This window comes from Crotalus tigris, unplaced genomic scaffold (genome assembly GCF_016545835.1).
Source record: "Crotalus tigris isolate CLP2741 ecotype Arizona unplaced genomic scaffold, ASM1654583v1 scf7180000017633.3093840, whole genome shotgun sequence".
Classification (NCBI taxonomy): domain Eukaryota; kingdom Metazoa; phylum Chordata; class Lepidosauria; order Squamata; family Viperidae; genus Crotalus; species Crotalus tigris.
In genome coordinates this window covers 1663314-1686119 of record NW_024096527.1, presented here as the reverse complement: position 1 = coordinate 1686119, position 22806 = coordinate 1663314, and the positions used below count along the sequence as shown (strand labels likewise).

The following is a 22806-nucleotide window of genomic DNA, read 5'->3' as shown; positions in this document are numbered from 1 at the left end:
CATCATCTGCAACCAAATGGTCCAATGTGTAAGTCCTAGGTTGGGGAAGACTGGTCTAACAGCCACAAAATATACATTTAGTGTCAATAATTCTTATCAACTGGGACTCTGAATCATAAAGTCTACTTGGACATCAACCATAGAGTCTTATAGTTCAGAGTAGTCATTACCATGGCATTTGGAAAAAGAAAAAAGAAAATATACAAAATCAACCCAGTTTTTCTTTTTCAGAGCTTTAAAGCTCAACCATTACAACCTTGTCAAAGCTCCTGCAACCAACAGGATGAGGAGGCCAATAAATTCTTGAGAAGATGTTATGGAGTTATTTTGGAGGCGAAACCGGTTTCCAACTTTTGGATGCTTTGGATCAAGACCAAGTTCTGTGGTGCACAGAAAATGAGTTGACCTATTTTTAAAACTTGTGAAAAACTTGGTTTGCTTGATTGTTTTCTGATCTTAACATTCCCATTGTAGAAGATTTTTGTTACCAGTATTCTTAAGGAACTTAGTAAATTACGATGTGAAGGACTTTGGGAGATAACAAAGATATTTGGATTTCAAAAGATTCAGAAGTTTCAAGAGGAAGCCAAGAATGGTGAGTCTCCTTTCTTGATCAATTAATTTTCTTTTTCAAAGATTTCAGAAAATGGAAACGGGGCTGAACCGTGGGGAAGCATTCACTTTTTTTCATTTCTAATCGAAAGGTCTCCAGGTATATTCAACCATTACAATTTAAAATGTCCAAATAAGAAAGAAAAGAGACTGCAGTGACTGATCACTTCCATCATTAAATTTTGAGTTTGTTCCTTTATGAAACAATGAATAAAGGAGTTAATGGAGGCAGAGAAAAAAAAAAACAAAAACAGACTGGCAGCTTGGTGTCATTGTTGGCTATTTTGCACGATTTCACCAGCACTGCACTTATATTCCCCCAGTCACTTGAAAATAAGGGGGAAAAACATCCTTGGGGGATGCAAATAGCACATTTTATTAAGTAAAAAGAGCAACACTTTGAACTCAGACTTTTGTAGAATTGAGAAGGTAACCGGAGAGGCGGAGTCAAGGTGTCCAGGTGAGAATGATGGGAAAAGGCAGTCCTGATTGGCTGTACAGTTGAGGGAGGGGCTTGGCAAGGGCCTCTTACATAACCGAGCAGCATTTACAACGCTGTTTCTTCATGTCAAGATCCTGGTCTGCTCCTTTGGGGTCCGTGTCATTGGCCGATGGCTGTGCTCCAGCTTGGTTCTCCTCTTTCTGAGGTTCCATCGTGCTGCCATTTGGAGGGGCGTGATCTGCTGTGTAGTCTCCTGCCGGCTTATTTTCAGCATCTTCTATCACCACCAGCTCGGCCTTGATTTGCTCTCCTTCGAGCCCCAGCACCTTTTTGGTTTCATTTTCATCTTCCACATTCTGGTAGCCCATGAAGATCATGGTGACAGGTTGTTCTTTGCTAGGCTCTGGGCCTTCACCCCCAAGCTTGGGACTCTCCATTGGTTTAGCCTGCACACCTGTGATTTCCTTTCGGGGGGTGACCTTCTGACTTAGGAGATTGCTTTGGGCTTCTTTGGCAGCCTTCTCAGAGACTTCACTCAGGGTAACTTCATCGGCCTTATGGATGAGCTCATCCACTTCGGATGAGCTGAGCTGGTGGACACCATTCTCAATGGCCCCATCTTCGGAACGGACTGCATGGACCACTGCAAGAGAAGATAGAGAAGATATACACTGAGGGCAATGAGAAGCATGACCAGGCCTTCACTGTTGCTTTCAAAAATGGTGTCAAAAGCAAGAATATACAATATTTGCCGGAAGCACAACAAATGGCTTATGGGCAAATATCCTTTATTTATTTATTTTATTTATTTATGAGACTTATATACCGCTTTAAGTGCAAGCACTCTCTAAGCGGTGTACACCAGTAAGCAATGTATATATATATTTACATTGCCCCCAACAATCTGGGTCCTCATTTTACCTACCCAGTAAGCAATGTATATATATATTTACATTGCCCCCAACAATCTGGGTCCTCATTTTACCTACCTCGGAAGGATGGAAGGCTGAGTCAACCTTGAGCCGGTGAGATTTGAACCGCTGACCTGCTGAACACAGTCAGCTAAAGTGGCCTACAGTACTGCACTCTAACTGCTGCGCCACCTCGGCTCTTATCCTTGTTTCTTGTGTAGAATGTAATCCACTGTCTCAGGAGGGAGGGAGGGACTCCTTCCCAAAGAGCAGAGTCACCACAGCTTCAAGTCTTTGAAGAGGAGGGTGAAGGTGAATCCCCACCTAGCAACTCACAGAATACATTTTGTATGCAGGTAATTGATTAATCCAGCAAGATTAATGTCAAGCCCAAAGGACCAAGAACGATACAAGGAGTTAGTTCAGAGTACTTTCCTTATCGTTGTTCACCTATAGTCAGAAATCTTGCTAGACTAAATCAATTACAGGTAGTCCTCGACTTACGATAATTGAGCCCCACGTTTCTGTTGTTAAGCGAAACATGTGTTAAGTGAACTTGCTCCATTTTACAACCTTTCTTGCCGCAGTTGTTAAGTGAATCACTGCAGTTGTTAAGTTAGGAACTCAGTTGTTAAATGAATCTGGCTTCCCCATTGACTTTGCTTGTCAGAAGGTCGCAAAAGGAGATCACATGACCCGGGGACACTGCAACCTTCATAAATATGAGTCAGTTCATGTGACCATGGGGATGCTGCAACGGTCATAAGGGTGAAAAATGGTAGTAAGTCACTTTTTTTTAATGAAGTGGTAACTTTGAATGGTCACTAAATGAACTATTGTAAGTCGAGGACTACCTGTATCTACATAACTATTACCCTGTGAACTGCTAGGGCAGTGATGGCGAACCTTTTAGAGACCGAGTGCCCAAACTGCAACCCAAAACCCACTTATGCATCGTTGGGTGCCAGGTGGGTGTGGCCCATTGGCTGGGTGTGGCCAATTGGGGGGGTGGCTCATTGGGTGGGCATGGCTTTGGTGGTAACGGCAGACTGGGTGGGACTAAAAAGTTCAATCAATTCCAACTTTGCGAGATCTTTTTTTTCTCCCGCGAGATGTTGAAATTGACTGATTGAACCTTTTTTTTTTTTGCATACGGCAGTGGAGGCCTAAAGCGAAAAGGTTTCATAAAACCCAGCTGAAGGCCTAGGACTGGGGCGACGGTGCGCGTGCCCACAGAGAGGGCTCTGAGTGCCACCTCTGGCACCCGTGCCATAGGTTTGCCACCACTGTGCTAGGGGGTGTCTATGGAGATTCTCGGTCATCCAGGTCATGGTTGTCCCAAAGGTGCTTTTTCATGAGGCAACCAGACTTTGTTTTTCTTTGAAGACGTTTTGCTTCTCATCCAAAAATCTTCTCCACCGTCCAGTCAGAACTGAAGAAGCTTCTTGGATGAGAAGTGAAATGTCTTCAAAGAAAAACAAGGAAGTCCTTGTGAAAAAGCACCTTTGGGACTGCTAGCAGCTGTCCACCTTCAGCCTCTTCCTGCATACCAAAGATTCTAAGCTATTTTGTCTCTTTGCTTTCTGGGAAAGGGCCCTTCCTTCCCCTGCAACTCTGGACTACATTCTACTACATTTCTACTCCCAAAGGTGTTTTTCAAAAGGCAACTAGACTTTTTGTCCTTGAAGAAAGGGGGAAAAAAAGGGGGGGGAAGTCCAGTTGCCTTTTGAAAAACACCTTTGGGACAACCATGACTTGAATGACTGAGAATCTCCATAAATACATTTCTGCTCCTCAAGAGATGCTGAAGTGGCTCTAGAGATCCGAAAATGCCAAGAATTTCTCCTTTAAAGCAGAATGGATTTTTATTTTGGAGGGGTTTGATAAATCTTGTAGACCTCTGACAGATCAACAGTTAAGCACCTCAAATACCAACCACACCTACCTGTTCTTTATTCAAGTGTTTTGTTCTCTCTCTGGGTATACTAGTAGCAGGAAAAATTCCCAAGCAATTTGATGAAAGAACCTTCACTTTTCTTTCAGAGATGAGAATGTGAGGCCAAAAAGGATGTACCGTATATTCCGGCATATAGGGCGACCCGGCGTATAAGACGACCCCCGAGTTCAACGCTGGGTCGCAAGACGATCGACGCTGAGTCGCAAGACGATCGACGCCAAGTCGCATGCCTAGAAAGTCGACTTATACGCCGGAAACTACCGGTATTTCCGGCGTATAAGACGATCGACGACGAGTCGCATGCCTAGAAAGTCGTCTTATATGCCAGAAACTACCTTATTTACGGCGTATAAGACGACTTGGTGTATAAGACGACCCCTGAGTTCGGAGGCTGTTTCAACGCTCTCAAAAGTCGTCTTATACACCGGAATATACGGTACAAATATTCTGTCTTCCATTATATTGGTATCGATCTTTCTGGCAGTCTGCAGGCTTTCTGGCTTCCTACCTTATTTTTCAATCCAAAGTAAGGAACATCTTCTATGAACTCTTTCAGAGTTCTTCTCTTGAGAAACAGCTGGGAGGTTCCCCCCCCCCCCATGGAACATTTATTTTTAAAAAAGCAAACATCCACACATTTGGTGGGAACATTTAGAAAAGCCACTCATACCCAGCTATCATAAATATACTTCTTCTTCTTTTTTAGGTGCAGAAAAATGGATGTTGAATTTGGACAGAAAGAGAAAGAGCAGTAAGTGTAGGGAAAGAGTGGGTCAAAACAATTCTAGGGATTTTTCAACCAGGACTGCCATTCTTACTCTTTATCTCCTTGACCTGCACTTTCATAATAAACAACAATCCCTTGCATTATTCTATTCTCCACACTGGAATGGAAGATAAGAAAAGTAAGGAGGGTTTACAGTGCTTTTGGCAGAAAAATGAAAACGTGACTTAACTTTTTAAACTAAAAAAGGGAAGTGCCCTTTATTTGAACTTAACTCCTGCTTATGATTGCACAATGCTCTAGAATTGATTGTTTTTTCCCCAGATTTGTTTGAACTGTCCACCCTAGCCTATTGCCCCACAATTTCCTAAGGATTTCCATCTGAATGGTATCTGTATTGTAACCTGTTGTAACTTAGTGCTTGAAAATCAATTAATGTTGACAAGATGCTGCCACCTGCTGAGACTTAAAAACTTCAGGCTAAAATCATCATCATCATCATTATCTCAAACATCTCAATACAACTGCAAAAATTGTCCATTGGGATTTATATGGAAAATTCAGCTTTACTGTTTACAAAAAACCACTGGGATTTTTGCACCTGAAAAAAGCTTGCAAAATGAGATCCAAATTTTGTAAGATTTCGATATACAAACTGTTAGGAACACGATCTCATAGGTACCACTATTACAGAAAGGAACACTGCTGATTTGTTGAAAAATTATGGAGAAAATATCTGAATACCATAATTTATATACTAAGGCTGAAAAATAACGGAGCATTAAACATTACACCAATTATAATGGCACCTCTTGGCACAATGTGAAAAGGATTCACCAAATATTTAGAAATATTAAATTTACTGGGTGTCTGTAAAAGACGTTTTATAGCAGTGTTTCCATAACTCAGGTCATTAAGTAGGACCTAAGCAATTGGAGATAACGTCCAGTCAATTAGACTACGATATTCATTTGGGTAAATGAGATAATATTAATAATTATTCATAGGAAGTCTCAGCTCCTGAGCATTGCACATATTTCCAGTAGATAGCCTTCCTCCTGAACACAGAATATTTTTGCAATTCTTTTTCTAAACACTGCAAGCAAGATGGATACAAGGGAAGAGATGGGATTCCTCTAATCCAGGGGTAGGCAACCTTGGCTCTTTTATGACTCATGGACTTCAACTCCCAGAATCCAACGTCAGGAAAAACCAGTACAAATGACAATTCTGATTCCATTTCCCTGAAATTAACTCTACTGCACTCTCAAAGTTGCAAAGCTTCTGATGTTGATTTGGTTTTATAGGTAGTCATTGACTGATGGCCACAACTGAGTCCAAAATTTCTACTGCTGAGCAAGATAGTTGTTAAGTGAGTTTTGCCCCATTTTATGACTTCTCTTGCCACAGTTGTTAAGTGAATCACTGTAGTTATCAAGGTAGTAACACGTTTGTTAAGTGAATCTGGCTTCCCCACATTGATTTTGCTTGTCGGAAGTTTGCCAAAGGTGATCCCATGACCTTGGCATACTGCAATGGTCCTAAGTATGAATCAATTGGCAAGCATCCAAATCTTGATCGTGGGGGTGACCATGGGGATGCTGCAATGGTCGTTAAGTGTGAAAAACAGTCAGGTTACTTTTTTCACTGCCATTGTAACTTTGAACAGTCATTCAATGAATGGTTGTTAAGTTGCGGGCAATCTGTATTTGGGCCTTTTTCAGGGCAGGGCAGAGTGGATTGTACTGCCCTCTAGTAGAACAGCAAAGGTCCCCAAACTTTGTGGCTTGGAGGCTAGGCTGGGGGAGGGGGAGAGGGGAACTGGGCCATATGAGTGGCAGGCTGGCGCACAAAAGTTGAATTGTAATATGCATGTGTGCTTGAGTCTCCAGCCAGCCACTCGCATGGCCCAGTGGCTATGGAAGCTTCTCAACATCCTGGGAGCAATAGGGTGGTGGCGAGCTAGTCAGGCATCCCAGATCAAGCAGTGAGCTTCATGGCTGAAAGGCCACTAAGACCTTCAATAGCAATAGCATTTAGTCTGAAGTAGCACCACACAGTGCTTTGTAGCACTCTCTGGGTGGTTTACAATGCAGAAGCATTATTTGCATATTGCCCCCAACAGTCTGGGTCCTCATCTTACCAACCTGGGAAGCATGAGTCAACCTTGTGCCCTAGCAGGATCAATTTTCAGGCTGTGGGTAGAGTTTGCCTGCAATGCAGGTAGTCCTTGACTTACGACCACAATTGAGCCCCACATTTATGTTGTTAAGCAAGACATTGAATGTTAAGTGAGTTTTGTTCCATGTTACGACCTTTTTCGCCCACGTCTTGGAACCAGCTCCCCCCGGAGATTAGGACCGCTCCCACCCTGTTGGTTTTCCATAAGCTGCTTAAGACCTGGCTTTTCTGGCAGGCCTGGGGTTTATAAAATCTGACCCCTGGATGACTGTTATTGCACTGTTTGTTTTGTCATGTTTTATGGTGTTTTTATTGTTAGCCGCCCAGAGTCCTGCGGGAGTGGGGCAGTTTATAAATTTTAAAAATAAATAAATAAATAAATTGTTCAGTGAATCACTGCAGTTGATAAGTGGTTGTTAAGTGAATCTGGCCTCCCCATTGATCTTGCTCGTTAAAAGGTCGCAAAAGGTGATCAAATGACCGTAGGACACAGCAACAGTCATAAGTATGAACCAGTTGCCAAGCATCTGAACTTTGATCACAGGATTATGGGGATGCTGCAAAGATCGTACGTGTGAAAAATGGTCCCAAGTCACTTTTTTCAGTGTCGTCGTTAACTCTGAACGGTCACTAAGTGAGCTGTTGTGAGTTGAGGACTACCTGTACTGCACTTTAACCACTGTGTCATCAGAGTCCCAACGCAATTCCAAACACAACCTCTAATAGCTGTGCTGTGGGAGGGAAGCCAGGTCTTCTTGAGTCAACGTGATGTGCTGCTCAGGACTCCATCTGAGTTCCAGGGAGCATGAAAGATCATCCAGAGACATCCTTGGTCTTTGGACCCTCCCTTCCAATGCATACCTTTCAGCTCGTCCTCGTACACTTTGACTCCCTGAACTGAGTTCTCTTTGGGTAGTCTAGTGGTGCTGGACAGGACTTTGGTCTCCCCTGTGAGTTTGTCCTTCTCCACAGTGATCTCTACAGAGTACATAGCTGGGACATAAACAGGACACAGTGAGCAACAGAATGTTTCTCCCCCCGCCCCCCGCCCCCCAACCTCTCCCTCCCTGAGCTCGGAAACGAGAAGCATTCGGTACGAGCAGGGAAGGTGGGAGGCACAGGGCAGCTGGGGGGACCTGTGGACAGGCCCAAAGCATTAGAGGCAGAGAGAAGAAGCGATGCACAAGGCAAGCGAAGGCCTTTTTGCTCAAAGGAACAGCAAACCAAAGAGCATCTGAGATATTGCTTTCCCAAAGTCTTAGCAGAGCCTATCGGTGGCTCTCCTTGATGGTATCTTAGTCACCATTTCTAAAATGTTGATCTTGGGTTGGATCTAAACCAATGTTTTTCAACCTTCGCAACTCTAAAATGTGTAGACTTCCGCTCCCAGAATTGTCTAGCCAACCTTCAGAGTGTTATCATGTACACGGAAAAGACATGTTCTCAGTAGCTTATAGTTGATCTGTTAACCAAAGATGAGATGAGGTTTAGCCGAAAAGGTTATTGATCAGAGTTTTTGCTTTTGGAAAAGGGCGGGCAAAATAGGAAAGGAAAAAAAGAAGAGTTTAAGCTTAAATGAAGCCAAGGAAAGATGAATTTAAGATTTGTTCAATAAAGAGTGGCCCTGCATCAGTGCTGAGATGGGTATGAAGAAGAACAGAGCAAAGAAGGAGAAAAGAAGGATAATGTATTTGTAATGGAGTAGTAAGTATGAGCAATAAGCAATCTTCTCCTTCTTCTTTTAAATAAGGCTTCCTTTCAGCTGAAGTCAACTTTGGTGACTTCCTGGACATTTCCTCTGTAGTCACCTTACAAGAGAGATGGATGGCATAAACATTTAATAAATAAATAAAATTAATATAAAGAAGTTTTATCTTTTCTTTCTTCCAGGATGTTTTTTTTTTTCCTGACTTCTCAGTTTAAACAAGAGCCCTGGATTTTCCTAGAATCATCTATCCAAGACCCTTGTTTAGCTTTTTGAGATTGGCCAAATTTGCCCTTTTATGGCTAAGATGAGGCACAGCAAATTTCCCAAGCAAATTTGATTAGTAAAAGCAAAAACAAAAGCAAAGAATGCTGAACTGGGCATCAGAGCAGACAGGAATTTAGATTAAAAGTCAGGTTAACTGTCAGTGGGAGAGAAAGACATGATTGGAACTGGGAATTTGGGATGAAAAGGAAGGCAGGGTGGAAAAGCCAGATGTGGAGAGAAGGACTGCTTTGTCACTCAACGCTCAGCAAACCTGCAGTTACCATTTGAATATAATACTAGCCCGAAGTTCATTTGCTTATTCTGACAAGGATAATATACTCTGTCACTGTTTACAGGCAAAAAAAGGAATACATGTGTTTGCAGGCTGTCCATGATCTTAGGTCAGGAAGGAACATGAAACAGCTGTAAAACTATTCTTTTGGCATCCGACCTGCATACTTTCAGCAAAGGAGTTCTCAAGCAGGACAGTGAAATGTCAAAAACACAAACAACATGATGTTCTGTATGCTCAGCTGAACTATTATTTTGGCTTGTTAATTACTTAAAAGCAAAAATGCAAAGCATCAAGTGGAGAATGAGATTTAGATGAAAAGTGAATTGAATTTTAGGAAGCATTTTCCCCCAAAGTGCAAAATTGTTCTCAGTCTGATGTGTTGGAGTACAAAATCTATATTTTCCAGCTAAAGCACTACATTGGCTAGCTAGGATGGGTGATGTACAGTAGTTCTACATGTGTGCAGCCTGCCTAATTAAGGAAAGCTGGCACAGTTTGAGCTCATTCCAGTTGACAATTGTCCCTGAAAGCACATAAAATTTGGACATAACGTGGGCCAGGACACTTTTAAAAACAGGAGACAAATTGCTTTCTCAGCATATTTTTTTTACAGTTTTAATTCAGGATGGCTCAGAGTTTTTCAGTTCCATCAGTCCTGCTTGTTGAAATGAATATTTAAACAAACTATAATTTCCAAAAACATAAATGTAAATGCAATATGTAATTTATCTCAAAGCACACATTTGTAAATGCAGTTTCTCCTGTGATATAGTGTGAACATTTGCAGAGTCATGGACTACAGTAATTGGTCATTAAATAATTTTCTGGGGAAAAGAGCTAAGACTGTGTGGCCTAGTGATCAAATGGACTGGCAGCAGGGAGACGTAGATTTTACCCCCCTCAGCCCAAAAACGCAGGAGAGACTTTGAACTGGTCACCACAGCCTACCTCACAGGGGTGTTGTGTCAGGGAAAAATGGGATGAGAGAACACTATATACTTTGACTTGCTTTCCTTAGGAAAAACAAGCTATAGATGTAACAGAGTAATAAATAAATAAATGCATGTTACATTTGCCTGGAAACTGTGAGAAAGGTGGATTTTTGTGGCTGCAGCCATCTCCTCGACTGTTCCTATTGATTAAAATGTCCTATTAGAGCTGGACACCCAATAGAGCAGAAAGGAGACAAATTCATCATGGTGATCGAAGCTGCCTTTGAGCCCCGAGCACAAAACAGATCAAACTGTACAGCTTTCTCAGAGGTTTTCCAGTTCAGGATAGCTGTGATGCAGCTAATGGGTAACACACCATTAGTTAAAACAACATTTATCAACGGCAGCTCTGTGGTGACTGGGTGGTTTTTTCCTCCCTCACTCCCCCACCCTTCCACCCACTATTCTTCCTTTGACCTTGCAGAAATGGAGGACATGTCACTTCAGGCTATATCAAGGCAAAAATCAAGGCCAACCAAGTGTAAAAAGCAACACCAAATTTGGCCTTTTAAATGCATTCGGAATCATTTTCAGGGAGTGACATCTACACGATAAAATACGACCTTAGTCCTGGGTTTTAGGCACAGGACTTCATTTTTCTTATTAAATTTATAATGCTATTCATCTCACTATCAAGCAACTGTGGGGCAGGATACAGTAGGACAGGATAGCACACAGCCCAGAATCACTTCTGTGAGATGGACAGCTGTGTAAATGAAATGAAAATGAAATCTTGACTTTGGAATTTGCTGATTAGATTACTCTGTTGTTATAGAAATGGCTGGTATTTACTAAGTGCTGTATGTAAAAGTAAAACATTGAAGATGTAATTTTATTTTGTATTCCACTGTGCTGAACAAAGTTGGAAGTCAATGCTTTTTTCTCTTTTGCCCTTTATTCTACACTTCTCCTTCCCCCTTTTCCCTTTGCTATTTCCCTACTACCTTTATTTTCATTTATATTTTAGATTATGAGAACCTTAATTAAAAAAAATAATTTAAAAAGAGATGGGATAGTTGTTTCAGCCCCATCTCAGCCTCAGATGGAAGACTTAAAATAAACTGGGTTCATCTCTATAAATCCGGCAAAAAAATCATTCAGTTGGGCTGAGGGGACAGAAATTCATTGTTGGAAGATTTGGGAACTAATAACTTTAAAGAACTTTATGGAAACTCATAAGGTCGTCTTTAGCTGTTCTGGCATTATCCCTTTAAACAGGCAACAAACTTCGATTGTTTTGCCATGAGTACCATTTAATGCACTTCACCAACCATTTGATCAGTCTTTCAGTCAGGTGCCTCCTAGGAATGGAATCAGTCAATCACCTACTGGTCATTTTAGGGGGGGGGGAACCTTGGCTCTTTTATGACTTGTGGACTTCAACTCCCAGAATTCCTGAGCCAGCATGGCTCAGCTTGGAAACCTCTCTTTCCCCTCAGCATGGCTGGCTCAGGAATTCTGGGAGTTGAAGTCCACGAGTCATAAAAGAGCCAAGGTTGCCTACCCGTTTTAGGCTGATGCAGGTGCCTTTCCCTTCCTTGAGCTTCAAAGCACAGTCCTCCAGGGCTGTTGTATTTTCAGAGTCTGCTTCTTTTAACCTGAGCCTCCCAGGATCTTTGAACTGATTCCTGACTCAGAGACCAGGATCAACCTGAACAGCAACTGATTGGAGATGGTGGGTGGTCCATATCTGAAGCAGAAAGAAAACCCACTCTCTGTTTGCTGCCCAAAACGCAATTCTCCCTGTGCCTGAGCATTTGGGCTGTTCTAGGTTGCTTTTGAACACAGGTTTAGTGCAGTTCTAGAATAGCACTAAACTTATGTGCCGAAGCCCGGCGGTCAGCTTTGGTTTGGTGCAAGTGTTTTACACAAGTCCTTTCAGCAGGAACCTGATGCTCTAATCTTCTGTCAAAATGTTTCTCCTCCCACCCCAATATATGTTAAGGAGAAGGATGGGTATTTGCCTCCCCACTAGTGGTGATCTTTGTGGGGGTTGGCAGAGAAAGAAAACTGGGAAATAATGTGAGTTGTATACTGTAAAGACAGCCTCATTCATCAGAAACAAGAGTGCAAGAATAGATATTGCTATCAGGACAGCAACTTTTAAGTCATTATAGTTTCCTGCTACCTCAATGTGATGGTATGTGGGAAAGATCTTGGGAGGCTGGGCAAGGGAATATTGCCAAGGGAACGGTTAGATAAGAGAAAGTATAGCCCACAACTGGACTGTGGGCAGGGGAAGAGGCTCAAAAGAAATCCTCCTTAGATTGTTGTGCTGCAGAGGAGACAAGGGGGAAAATTGTATTTTTAGAATTGCAAGATTCTGTCCAGGTAACTTCACAATAAAGTAGAATTAGCTCATCTGGTTGTGATTCCTATCTGGTTTCTCCTGCGAGATCAACACACAAGGACTCTTTGCACTTCATGAGGTCAACACTTAAGGACTCTTTGGACTTCATGGCCACGTCCCCATGAAGGTGCTGCTAGCAAGTTATTACATTCAATGACTGCAGATAGATTCACCTACTATTCCAAAAGCATCTTTTTTTAAAAAAAAAGGCAAATGAGGCTCTGATAAGGAAAATCTTCCTGACAATCAAATGTACAGTGCACAACAGTGGAACTCCATCTGTGGGTCTCTCCATCTCTGGAACCTTTGGGCTTTCCAGTTCTGGAAGGGGCTGGAGAGTCACCAGACATGGATGATTTAAATGATGTTCTTGCATACTGCAAAAGGTTGGACTAGATGTTCCTTCAAGAGGAACATGTTCCATAATCCACGTTCCTCATGAAGTTCTATGATTTTGTGATAGAATTTGTCCCCGTTTGTAGCATGAGGACATGGGAAAGAGATGAGACAGCCCTGGAGGGGCAGGAAGAACCATATCAGTTTGGACAACACTGCTTCAATGTCTACACGAAAAATCGTTCTCTTCTGGGATAAATTTTTCATAGCAAAGTTAAGATAGTGCATTGGTTATTCATATTTAAGGAGTTCCTTCTTTAATTGATTAGGTTTACAAATATTATTAAATATATTATGTTTATAATTTGTAAGATATATATTATGGGATCTATTGGTTCTGGCCTGGTCAGATCCACTTTGAGTGCTGCATTTAGATATGGTACCAGATTACAGAAAGGACAGCCAGCCAGCCATCCATCCATCCATCCATCCATCCATCCATCCATCCATCCATCCATCCATCCATCCATCTATCTATCTATCTATCTATCTATCTATCTATCATCTCTATCTATTTATCTCTTGCTACGAACAGAGATAGATAGATAGAAGCAAGCGTCAAGCAGCGTAATGCAGCAAAGGTGAGACTTCTCCTCTGGCTTTGCCAAGGAACAAACTACAAATGCCTTCCTCTAGTAAGCTCCTTCTTGGCGAAAGCAGGCCAAGCAGCATGCGGTTAGGGCCAGCCCAGAGTGGCCAGGGTGTGCGTGGGCAGTGAGACCCGAAGAGGTCCCCAGGTCTGAGCCAAGACACCAGGACTGAACCTACCTGCTTTCATCAAGCCGCTGCCCTTGCCTTCCACCACTTTTATGGGACTGTTGGAGACTTTGTTGTCTGCTTCAGGAAGGGGGGGAAAAAAAGGGAAATCAAAACTTGAATGGTCAACACAATCACCTTCTCCAGATCTCTTTCTGCCTCTGCCTCCTCTCCTATCCACCTTTTATTTCTTATATTTATGTCCCACCTCCTCCATGGGGAGAACATTAGCGGGCATAATTGTTCCATTTTTATCCTCCTCACGACCCTGAGGTTTATATTTTTCTGAAAAATTTGACTAAGCATCTCCAGGATGGTGGGAAAGAGGCGGTCATAATGCCCATTTTGGCATCCTTAACAAATCAGGAATGGGCAACCAGGAAGATGGCCCAGAATAGCTTTTCAGAGGGAGATGGTGGCAAACAAACAAAACAAACAAATAAATAAGGGTTCATTCTTTTGCATTAAGCCAAAGGACTTCAAAGTTAGCAATTTTAAGACTTGTGGACTTCAATTCCCAGCTGGCTGAAGAATTCTGGGTGTTGAAGTCCACAAGTCTTAAAGTTGCCAAGTTTGGAAACCCCTGCATTAAGCCATGGTTCATTCAATCATTGTTTATTAACTAAGCCACAATTAGTTGGGTTAGCACATTATGCAAACCGTAAACCAATATTTTACGAAGACTGAGATCACACTAAGCACACTAAAGCCTTTGCTCAGGCATTTGGTGAAGGTCTTTTTAATTATTAAATAAATAAACTAAACATTAAATACCCTGAACCTCTTAAAGTTTTGTCTCAATTAAAAATGCCATTCTGGGGTTTATTGTTTTTACCAGTGTCCCCATTCCAGTGATCTCCAAGTGTCTTAGATTATGACAGCCATAAATCCCAGCTAACATGCCAGTAGTAACACTGAGGGGAATTATTAGAATCACAATCAAATGCAACTGAGATGGGTGGGTAGTTACAGGTAGTCCTCGACTTACAACAGTTCATTTAGTGACCGACTTACAACAGTTCATTTAGTGACCATTCAAAGTTACAACGACCCTGAAAAATGTAACTTATAACTCATATTTACGATTCATATTTATGACAGTGTTGCTGGGGTCATGTGATCCCCTTTTCCCATCTTCTGACAACCGAAGCCAATGGGAAAGCCAGATTCATTTAACTTCCCTGTCACTAATTTAACAATGTGATTCATTTAACAACTGTGGCAAAATAGGTCGTAAAAGGAGCAAAATTCACTTAACAAATATCTCACTTAGTAACAGAAATTTGGGCTCAATCATGGTCGTAAGCTGAGGACTACCTGTACTTCTCTGCTCTCTGTATTGGCAAAAGCTTCAAAAATTTCTTATAATTCAAAACTTTGGCTTCTAGAAAAATTCTAAATCAATATTCCTCAACCTCAGCAATTTTAAGACTTTGATTTCCAAAATTCCCCAGCCCGTGTATGGCAAAAAATAATCATAAAATGAAGTTCGGTCATGTGGTGCCTTGAGTTATGACCTCAATGACTTACAGCTGAAATTCCAAGCTCCACTGTGGTTGTACGTGGAGATCTATCTGTACACCAGCCCAATTGCCTGGAATCACGTTACATGCCAAACTACAAGCTACTCAACCATACTATAACCTAACATGTTACAGTATATGAACATCATTTCATCAGCTGGTCATTTAATTTGAGAAGGGCAATCATAGTCAAATACCTCTCCATTAAAAAAAAGGAAGGGATTGAGGCAGCATTTGAAAATCAGAAGCCATTTGCAGTACCGCTGTTTAGACTGCTGTAATACGCCCTCTCTGAAGCCACCCTTGGAGCCTTCAGTGGTGCAAAATGCAGGGATTTTTGTTCGTTTTGGTCTGCACGGATGGATGGCATATAAAATGTTCAGGGATGATGATGACAATGAGAATGATGGTGATGATGATTTGTATTATGGTTTGTGGTTTTAATCGCCTATGCACTGCCCAGAGTCACTGTCATGTCCTAGGTGGCTATACATATAATTGTTTGAATTAATACGTTATTGCCTTGTCGGTGCAGAATGGATCCAGTTTGGAACCAGAAGGCTTTCAGGCTCAATTGAAACTGCAGTTTGTTACTTGTAAAGCCATTTATTTATTTAGTCTGGTTCCAAAACAATGCTGGACAGCTCCAGGCAATGCCAAACAAACAAACAAATTAAAAACACCAGATTAAATAACCAATAGGTCATTGGATCACTCAATGCAGAACATGTCCAAAAGGTCATCCCACCCCATCCTACCCCAAGGCCTGGGAAAACAGCTTTTTCTTCAAAGCCCTCCAGAATCCCATCAAGGTGGGAGCCACACAGATCTTAGGAGAGCTCTTGTGCAGGAGAGCAGATGCTGTGCTAGAGAAACACAGTGCCTGGGTCCCAATAAATAGTCTTGTCCAATTGAAGGGATCCTGAGATGCCAATTCTGTACCAACTGGGCCGAAACTGTAGGAGTGAGTTATATCAAGCAACTCTATGTGGAAACAGAGCTTGCCCATCTAGCACAATTGTTTAGCACATCTAGCACAATTGCTGGCTGAGGAATTCTGGGAGTTGAAGTCCACAAGTCTTAAAGTTGCCAAGGTTGAGAACCCCTGGTTTAGAGAGAGGTCCTCTTGAGGATTCCCCCAACCTCCCAAGGTACAGGTGGTATCGAAAGACAACAGATGTTCTTGCAGGTGACTCAAACTATATGGGACATCTTTCTACAGAAGCATGGAAGACCACCTCCTTTGCTTTTCAAAAGCAGCTTAAAGTTGTATTCTTCCAGCAAGGTTTCAGCCCTAAGATCTGGTTGAGTATCAGCCCTTCCAGATCAGGAAACAGACGCCACAGCAAGCTTAGAACTCTATTTCCTTGAGAAAGGCTATAATAATAGACTGTTGAAAACCAGCCCATGTCTCCCCTTTTTCTTTTTGTTCATGCTACAAGGAGTCAAAGGTTGGGGAACCATCTGAATCTCTTTGTAACACTTTCCCATCTCTCTGGACTTAATACAGGAAGTCCTCGACTTATAACCACAATTGAGCCCAAACTTTTGGTTGGTAAGTGAGACAGTTGTTAAGTGAGTTTTACCCCACTTTACGACCTATCTTGCCACAGTTGTTAAGTGAATCGCTGCAGTTGATAAGTTAATAATCCAACTGTTAAGTGAATCTGGCTTCCCCATTGACTTTGTCAGAAGGTTGCAAAAGGGGGTCACATGACCGCTGGGACACTGCAACCATCATGAATCAATTGCAAAGCATCCAAATTTTGATCACGTGATCATGAGAATGCTGCAACGGTCATAAGTGTGAAAAATGGTCATAAGTCACTTTTTTCACTACTATTGTAACTTCAAACCATCACTAAATAAACTATTGTAAGTCGAGGACTACCTGTACATTTTTCTTCTGCACCTGGTGCTTCCCCAACAACTTATGCATTCATTCGCCAAGGTTATGTACCATCTATATTGTGTAGCCATAGTGATGATGATGGTGATTATGATGGGCTATTTTAAAAAGGGGTGAATACCTGATTGATTCCTTGTGTAGGCAAGAAAAGACAGCCCTTATATAGGGGCATCTATGTGGGGTAGAGGGCTCAAAAAAGTGAAATATTGTAACCACACAATTGAAGCACCGTCCCTGTTTTATGTATATCATGCCTGCCCCCCTGTAGATAATCCTGGGCTGTTAGTTATTACCTCTAAAATCCAAATTCAAGACTTTTTTTATTTAAAAAGGCAGGTGAAATCTGTGTTGGCACCTACCTTTGGCTGAGCCTAGAGGAGTCTGTGGGAAGAAGAGACATAGGTAGGTTACCAAAATAGAACAAAAACAGGAGACGTTTCTTTGCACATTTATCTTGGCTGTGAGTCAAAGCCACATGCATGGCATTCTGGATACATGCAAAAGCTTTTAAAGGCTTCTCTGTTACACAGCATTAGCTTCCTGCATTTTTTATAAACTCTTTCAAGAGCATGAAAACTGAGTCAGTTCTCTCTGGAAGGCACTGCACGATGGGTTAAACAAATCCTGTATCTATGAACCAAACCAGGAGAAGTTGGATTCCAGCTTTAGTTAAAACTGGAGCCTGGCTTGCATCTAGCAATCAGATTTGCCTGCTAAGCTCTCTTCAGTGAATTATGGTGCCCATATGGACATGGCAGGGAGAGTCTTTTGTTCCATCCTCACAACAACCCTGTAGGGAGACCATGTGGAGAGAAAGAAGCTGGTTCTGACCTTCGGCGTGTGGGGTAGTTTCTCTTCCTTGACCACCACTCTGGTTGTTTCCTCAGCCATGTTCTCTTTGGTGGAAGAAGCTGAGATCCCATTTTCGAGCTGTTCCAATTCTTTTTCCAACCTAGACCAGGAAGAGACATCAACTGTCAAACATTGTTTAAAGCTTAGAGCTGAAATATTAATGCTGAAAGAAGATATCCTCTTTTGCTACACAGATTTATGCATCATATGATATAACTTCTGTTCTTGCTGACTTGCCTGAGCCTCATAAATGAACTATCAATTCTCAAATTTAATTCAACACATTATATTGTAACCTAAGTTGCAGTTCTTTTTCAGAGACATCATTTAACCCTAATAATCCCACTTCTCTGCTGAGTGCTATATTTGGAATATGCCAGCTAAATTGTAAATTATTCTTCCTATTTCCAGTGTGTTCTACTAAGTCTGCAGAAATAAGGAATTAAATCAGAGGCCTCAGGCAAATAATAATTTGATAGCCTGGTCCTTGCCTAAATTCTTCCATTCCTGCTCCAGCTTCGCTGATTTTTGGAGTCTTTAGTTCCTGAGCAGTGATACCAGCACAGATCCTCATTCTTTGTGGTACCTATCATATGGAGCTTCCTCAACAGCAAAAATAATCAGGCCAAATCAATGGATTTAAGAAAACAAGGTTTACCTGCCCCATCAGCTGGATTACATCTTCCTTAGCCAGCATAATTACTGGGTGAAAATCAAGGGAGTTGTCATCCAGAATTTCGGGAAGAAGGCTGATCTAAGCTAGGAATGAGTTTTTGGAAAGTACAGATGTGGACTGTTGCTATGCTACATATGATTACCTTCTACTTTAAGATTAGAGGGCTTTTCATTTTGGTATGTTTTAGTTTGTTTATTTTGCCTGTTGTCTAGGACTGACTTCCTACTTGGTTTTATATTGGATGCTAATACATCCCTAAGGACCACGCTGGCAAAATTGAAGCACAATAAAATAAATAAGATGAGAAATGCAAAATTCATTAATGTCACTTTTCATCTCAGCCTCCTGCCAGGGAGAGGAGCAGGGACGCCAGAAATCCTGTTTTTCGTCTTTTGCAACAACTTAGAGATGTTAATTTTGCTTGTTAGGTCTTCTAAGCAAGTTTTGCAGATAAGTAGATGTTGAATCCCAGATATTATCAGACTAAGTCCAATATACCAATCAACATACATGAGTAGATCAAGTGATATGCATGTTTGAATGAAAAATTCCAAAACTTTCAATGAGCATTTATCAATATTTGCAGTAAGAGAAGCTCTCTAAATCAGTGGTTCTCAACCTTTTTAATGCCGCGACCCCCAACCGGTTGTAAGTCGAGGACTACTCAACCGGTCGTAAGTCGAGGACTACTCAACTGGTGCAGCACCATTTGCAGAATGGGACTTTTGGCAGGCTCAGCAGGGCAGAGACAGTCTGGACAATTCCTATTGGCTTTTGAAAGCCAATAGAATTAGACTCTATTCAAGAGAGACTATTCTATTGGCTTTCAAAAGCTAATAGAATAAAAAGGAGTAGCACAGCTAAGGAAAAGGGGGAAAAAATGGCAGACTGCGTTGTTTGGCGACCCCCGTGAAATGGTCGTTCGACCCCAAATGGGGTCCCGACCCACAGGTTGAGAACCACTGCTCTAAATAGACAGGTAGAATCTACACTGATGGAAGTTGTTGTCAAAATGCAATCTCGATTTAGCCAGTAGGCAAATGCTAAATTGTGTAGCACAATATCAAGTATTTATAATATGAGTATGAGTGCCCAGTTTAGTAACTCTGAATAGACATCTATTATTGACAATTACACTACAATTATAGACTTTCATGCACCTGAGTTTTTAGCTTATTTTTTTTTTCTGAAAATATGCAAAGGTTTTAAGTCACGTTTTTTTGTTTCTGTCCATTTCACACAGGCTATTTTTAACTCTATGCGTTCCTGCTAATTTTGGGGGGCATCAGAGATTAAATGTACCCTGTCTTTCCTGTCACCCACTTGATGTTTCACCCACTCTCTACTCAATTTCATAACTCAATTTTATCAGAAAACGCAATGTAGTGGGTTTCTATCTAAAAATATCCCCCAAAATCTAAACAATGTTGGTTCTGGACTTCTGGGGTGTTGGCTAGACTGAGAAATTATAACTCACCTCAGAATATGGCAGTGGAAACGGCGACTTCAAACAAAACTCCACATATCCAGAAAGTCACCAGAAGTTGAACTAAACTTGAAGAAACCTTTTTAGCTAATTTCAGGTTGCATTTTTTAAATTTTTTTTAAAAAGCCTCTCTGCTTACATAAGTAGAATGCATCATGTCTTAACAAGTATAACTGATTTCAACACAGCTTTGAAACACATTGTACTTGGCAAGACACAGAGGTAATAGTTGCTTAAAAGACCACTAAATAAAACCAGTCAGGGAGGGGGAAGAAAGATTTTAGAAGAGAAATAATGCTAGGATAACAGGTTGGAGGGCTAATACAGGTTATCTGTGACTTAAGGACCACAGTTGAGCCCCAATCTTTTGTTGCTAAGCAAGACAGTTGTTAAGTTAACTTTGCCCCAATTCATGGCCTTGTTTGCCACAGTTGTTAAGTGAATCGGTGCAGCTGTTAAGTTAGTTAACACAGTTGTTAAGTGAAGTCCACCCATCTTAAAGTTGTCAAGTTGGAGAAACCGCTCTAATGGATCTGAGCGTGGAGAAAGTACAAAGGAAAGGGAAGAAGGAGGGCTGGGCACTGCAAATTAACACCCACCTAATGCTGGACTTAAAGGAAGCAAGAATTGGCTCAACTTATGCAACCCCTCCCTGTTTCTCTTGCCGTTATTTGGGTGCCAGGAATCCTGGCCCTTCTCCTCTCTCTTTGGCCTTCCAAATTCGGAGGGTAGGACACAGCCAAAAGAAAACAACAAGGGTGGGGAGGCAGAAAAGGCTATTGCAGCTGAAAGAAGAATCTGACAGCACAACTATTTTAGAGAAAGGAAACTGGTTGCGTTTTTCTGAATAACTGAACAAACTGAGAACGGGAAGCAGCAGAGCAGTAGACCATGGGGGTCTACTATAATGGTCATTAGTGTGAAAAACGGTCATAAGTCACGTTTTTCAGTGCTGTTGTAACTTCGGTCACTAAACAAATGATTGTAAGTTGAGGACTACTTGTAGTTCCCCAAGCTTTGGTGGGATATACTGTGTAATACAGGTAGTCCCCAACTTATGACCATAATCAAGCCCCAAATTTCAGTTGCTAAATGAGAAAATTGCTAAGTGAGTTTTGCCCCATTTTACGACTCTTCTTGCCCTATTTGTTAAGTGAATCACTGCAGTTGTTAAATTAGTAGCACGGTTGTTAAGTGAACCTGGTTTTCCCATTGGTTTTGTTTGTCGGAAGGTCGCAAAAGAGAATCACATGACCCCGGGACACTGCAACGGTCATAAATGTGAGTCAGTTGTCAAGCAGGATGCAACAGTCATAAGTGTGAAAAATGGTCATAAGTCACTTTTTTCAGTTTCGTTGTAACTTTGAACTGTCACTAAGCAAACTGTTGTAAGTCAAGGACTACCTGTATTTATGTATAATAATACCTACAGAGGAATAGATACTCAACATGTGTGTTAAGGTATTCCAATTAGTTCTCTGGTGGCCTCTGAACTTTTTCTAAGCAACTATGGAGATTTTCAGCCATGTTTGCCCCAAAGCTGCTTTTTCAACTGGACTTCCTTTGTTTTTCCTTGAAGATGTTTCGCTTCTCATCCAAGAAGCTTCTTCAGTTCATTTTTCTAAGTGAGTTTCATCATATTGGTGATTCCTTTCCCTTCAAACTGTCCCCAGCCCTGTTCCAGTCTCCCCCCCCCCCTCCTGGCTATGTGCTACCCAGGGAAACAGTAGGAAGCAGGTGAGCAATTAGGGAAGGAGGGGATGGCAGTAATGGGTCAAGGAGAAGAAGCAAGATATGGGAAGAAAAGACTGTTCGGCTAGACAGGAAAATCTCATGGGCCACTAACAGCCTTCCAGCCGGAGATTCCCTCCCCGATCTTGCCAAAGTTACTGCTCTAACCAGATTTCGGTTTTTGGCTTGTCTCATTGGATAAACATGCTGCCCAGTTAAACACACAGCATAGAAGCATTGTGGGGTTAGAAAGGGGCACAAGGACCATCCAGTTCAACCCTCTATAGCTGTGTTCCTCAATGTCAGCAACTTTAAGATCTGTGGACTTCAACTCCCAGAATTCCCCAGCCAGCCATGCTGGCTGCAGAATTCTGGGAGTTGAAGTCCATGGATCTTAAAAGTTATTTTAAGTTATTTCCGCTATGCCGGAAAACCAATTAACCCCCTTCCCTCCAGTGAGAAGTAGCTGTCCAGCCTCTTCTTCAAAACCTCCACAGACACGGAGCCCATCCGGAATAAGTAAACTATTCCACTGCTGCATAAAGATTTTCTGTATATTTCCGCAAAATACATAGCTGAACGTTTATTTATTTCTCCCCTTGCTATTCATGTAGCCTGGAATGGGCTTTGGTCCAGAAATCAGATATTCTATAGACTGAGAGCCTTCTGATCATGTGAGGTAAGTGGGAATGACCTTGCAAGAGACTTGGGGAAGAAAATAGATAAAAGGCAGCTGAGTCCACAGAGGAATACGGACAGGGCAACAGATTCAGAAGAGACCCTCCCTAGTTTGGGGGCTGTAACAGGGATGGGGATGGCTTTTTATATACAGATAGTCCTTGACTCACAACATTTCTTTAGTGACCGTTCGAGGTTACGACGGCACTGAAAAAAATGGATTTATGACTGTTTTTTACACATGCGACCACTGCAGCATCCCCATGGTCACATGATCAAAATTCGGACCCTTCGCATCTGACTCGTATTTATGATGGTTGCAGTGTCCCGGGGCCATCTGATCCTCTTTTGCGACCTTCTGAC

General features: G+C 41.8%; 1 protein-coding gene across 5 annotated transcripts in view; it reads right to left on the bottom strand.

The window, feature by feature from the left end:
- Positions 1-964: 964 nt before the first annotated feature.
- The window catches only part of PALM (paralemmin), a 74608-nt gene continuing 52766 nt past the window's right edge, over positions 965-22806 (bottom strand). The window contains exons 5-9 of one of the 5 annotated variants that reach the window (XM_039334716.1): positions 17852-17972; positions 17380-17401; positions 13601-13666; positions 7689-7820; positions 965-1697 (exon numbers count right to left, since the gene is read on the bottom strand). In XM_039334716.1, coding sequence (XP_039190650.1) covers positions 1141-1697; positions 7689-7820; positions 13601-13666; positions 17380-17401; positions 17852-17972 — 898 coding nt within the window. In that variant the 3' untranslated portion in view covers positions 965-1140. Of the gene's footprint in view, positions 1698-7688; positions 7821-13600; positions 13670-17379; positions 17402-17851; positions 17973-22806 lie in introns of all 5 variants that reach the window. The other 4 variants (XM_039334715.1, XM_039334718.1, XM_039334717.1 and 1 more) reach the window with 4 other exon arrangements.